A 2,783-nucleotide genomic window follows, 5' to 3' on the forward strand; every position below is an offset into this window, starting at 1 on the left:
CCCATGATTCTGCACGTACGCTCGCAGCTGTGAGCTCGGCCTTGAGGTGTTCTTTTCTGTTATCAGAACCAGTAAAAATCCTGTTGTGAAAAATAGCAAAAGAGCAGACACAGAAGGGAAAGAAAAGAGTAGCATCCACAGAGCCTGTCTGTTATTCTGTTTTATCTTGGCCTCAACATTGCAGAAAAAATGCAAGTTGTATTTTTTTTACTCTTCTGAGATGAAGTACCCTCGAGATTTGACCTTATGGCTTACAAGAAACTGCAAAATAACAGAAAATACAGCTTTTCATAATACCGCTTATTTAATGATTATTTAGTAAAACAACACACTTTAACTCTTATTTATTGAATATTTAGTAAAACAACACACTTTAAAAATTACTATTTGATTATTTCAGTAATGTTTCATAGTAAAACAATCAAGCATTATATTGAATATTATATATATATATATAATATACAAATTTAAATTTTGTATATTATATATATATATAATATACAAATTTAAATTTTGTATGCCTCTTTTGTTACTGTCTATTGTTGTTGTTGTTAGTCATTGTTGTCATCACTCTTTATTAAGAAATCAGGTCTCTCTTGTAAATGAGTCCCCGAGGCTCAGCGGGACTAACTTGTCAAAACAAAGGTTGAAAAAAACAATTGTCTGTTAAAAGCTATACTATTTTACACATTGACATATCACACCAAAAAATTGATTGCAGATTTTAAATTGATAAAGCCTTCATTTCACAGATCCACTTTTGCTTGGAACTGCACTTCACTGATTTCCAGTCTTGGTTTTGGACAGAAATTGCGCAGCAACCATCATTTGGAGGCTCTTGCATCCAGCCGCTGTGGACAAATAAATTATAGCTTGAACATGACTGCTAGATTTACTGATTTGTTGTGTAAGGTCCATGTCTTACTTGTTTGCCAGATCACTTCCATCGACCCACTTCCATTTGTTGTTTTCTGCTCTAAGGCCGATCCAGTATCCTTTGGTATCTGAACTGCTCCAGCTTTTGTCACTGATGAATTTCTGAAAGAATGAAATAAGATGCTATCAAAGATATTTAACTAACTCATTAAAATGACTACAATGTGTCAGACTCGCATGGCCCTTCTTCAAACCTACAATTAATAGATTTGCAAATATGAAGATATTTCATCACCTTTTCAGTTTCATTCTCCACAGAAACCAGATCTGAAGTCTTGCTTTTACAGCCAGCTTGAGCTTCTTCCCAGGTTTTCTGATCAGGTTCATAAGGGTTATTAATGACGTAACAGCTGGACTCTAAGAGTAGCCAATCTTTCTGACAAGCTGAACACGTTCTTCCTGAAAATATTAAAACAGGCTCATAAATACCAGGACTACACTGTGGGATCATAATTACAATTATGAGTTCTGAACGCACCATTTTTATTTGGACAGTAGGCATCAACGCTCCACTGAGCTCGACTGATGTTCTGCTTATTCCAGATCGCCTCCATGTTTGTCATTTGGTCTGTGAGGTTTCTAGTCTCTGCCTCCAGCTTCTGGATTTGAGTTTCCAACTCCTCCTTTTGTGTCTCCAGCTCTTGCTTTTGCATTGTGAGCTTCTGGTTTTCTCCAGTCAGGTTTTTGATCTTGCTGTCTGAGACAGTAAATGTCCGAGTCAGGTTGTCAAACTGTATTGTCAGAATTTTATAGTCTGATCTGAGTTTGATGTTGAGGTTGGTCAGGTTGTGATTTTCAGCCTGTAGAGCTGACTGATTGGCTTTCAGATGATGCAACTCATCCACATCGCTCGGAGGATTTAAAGCAACTATACAAAATAAAACACACACACATAAAGTTAACTTGTTTTTTGCAAACATTTGTAAGGTAACTTTAAGTTTTTGCCAAAATTAGAATTTGGCTAGACTGATTAAAAACCATTCAGATTTATTATGAGTTCCCTTCAACAGTGGCTTTCTCTTTGCCACGCTCCCATAAAGCATGTGTAGAACCATGGGCAACAAGTGTATGTACATTTAAAATTAATCCTGTATACTGGATCAAACTGATAACCTGCTGAGTTAAAACGACGGCACCCATGGTTGACTCAGTCCAAAGTTGTCCCATCACTGGGTTACAAATTGGGTTGTTTGTACCTCAGCAGTTTTTCATGTGTATATTATTCTTCATGTTTATGTGGGTTTATGTATGAAAAACCTGTTTACTTACAATAAACACAGAGTCCGATGAGTCCAAACAGCAAAATGACACAAAGACTCCCGAAGCAACAAGCCACCTTCAAATATCGATGTCTGCTTTTTGGTTCTTTATCAGGCACGGGTCCTGCTGGGGCTAAACAGATATTAACATACGATGTCATGGTTTTAACAGATAATTACACCAACTAGGAATAAATCATTACGGTAGTTTTGGTTTAAATTTGATTTAGATAAACTCAGTCATCTGTCTAAACACAGCCTTTCTAAAGAAAAGCTTTCTCAGGAAATCTCTGAGAGTGAAATGTTAAATTAACATTTGATTTAATACAGTGATGAGAGAAAAAAGCTGACAAAGCATTATGCTGCTGCAGACATTAGAGCAGGCCTCTCACTTGTGTTTTTAAACAACCATTTGACCACTTGTGTCATAAGTTTGTTCAGAATATTTATTGCGCACCTTCAATCCATGACATACCATCTCCTTCCTTCTGTGCCACCACTCCCCTACATATATATATATATATATATATATATATATATATATATATATATATATATATATATATATGTATATATATATATATATTC

The 2,783-nt window shown here is 35.7% G+C and overlaps 1 protein-coding gene across 1 annotated transcript in view; it reads right to left on the reverse strand.

The window, feature by feature from the left end:
- Positions 1 to 724: 724 nt before the first annotated feature.
- The window catches only part of LOC119409864 (asialoglycoprotein receptor 1-like), a 4,165-nt gene continuing 2,106 nt past the window's right edge, over positions 725 to 2,783 (reverse strand). Inside the window, exons 3-7 of the mRNA XM_037676770.1 lie at positions 2,206 to 2,322; positions 1,415 to 1,804; positions 1,172 to 1,335; positions 926 to 1,038; positions 725 to 851 (exon numbers count right to left, since the gene is read on the reverse strand). Coding sequence (XP_037532698.1) covers positions 725 to 851; positions 926 to 1,038; positions 1,172 to 1,335; positions 1,415 to 1,804; positions 2,206 to 2,322 — 911 coding nt within the window. The remainder of the gene's footprint in view (positions 852 to 925; positions 1,039 to 1,171; positions 1,336 to 1,414; positions 1,805 to 2,205; positions 2,323 to 2,783) is intronic.

The sequence above is a fragment of the Nematolebias whitei genome, chromosome 5 (assembly GCF_014905685.2).
Source record: "Nematolebias whitei isolate Nwh7 chromosome 5, NemWhi1, whole genome shotgun sequence".
In the NCBI taxonomy this organism is placed as follows: domain Eukaryota; kingdom Metazoa; phylum Chordata; class Actinopteri; order Cyprinodontiformes; family Rivulidae; genus Nematolebias; species Nematolebias whitei.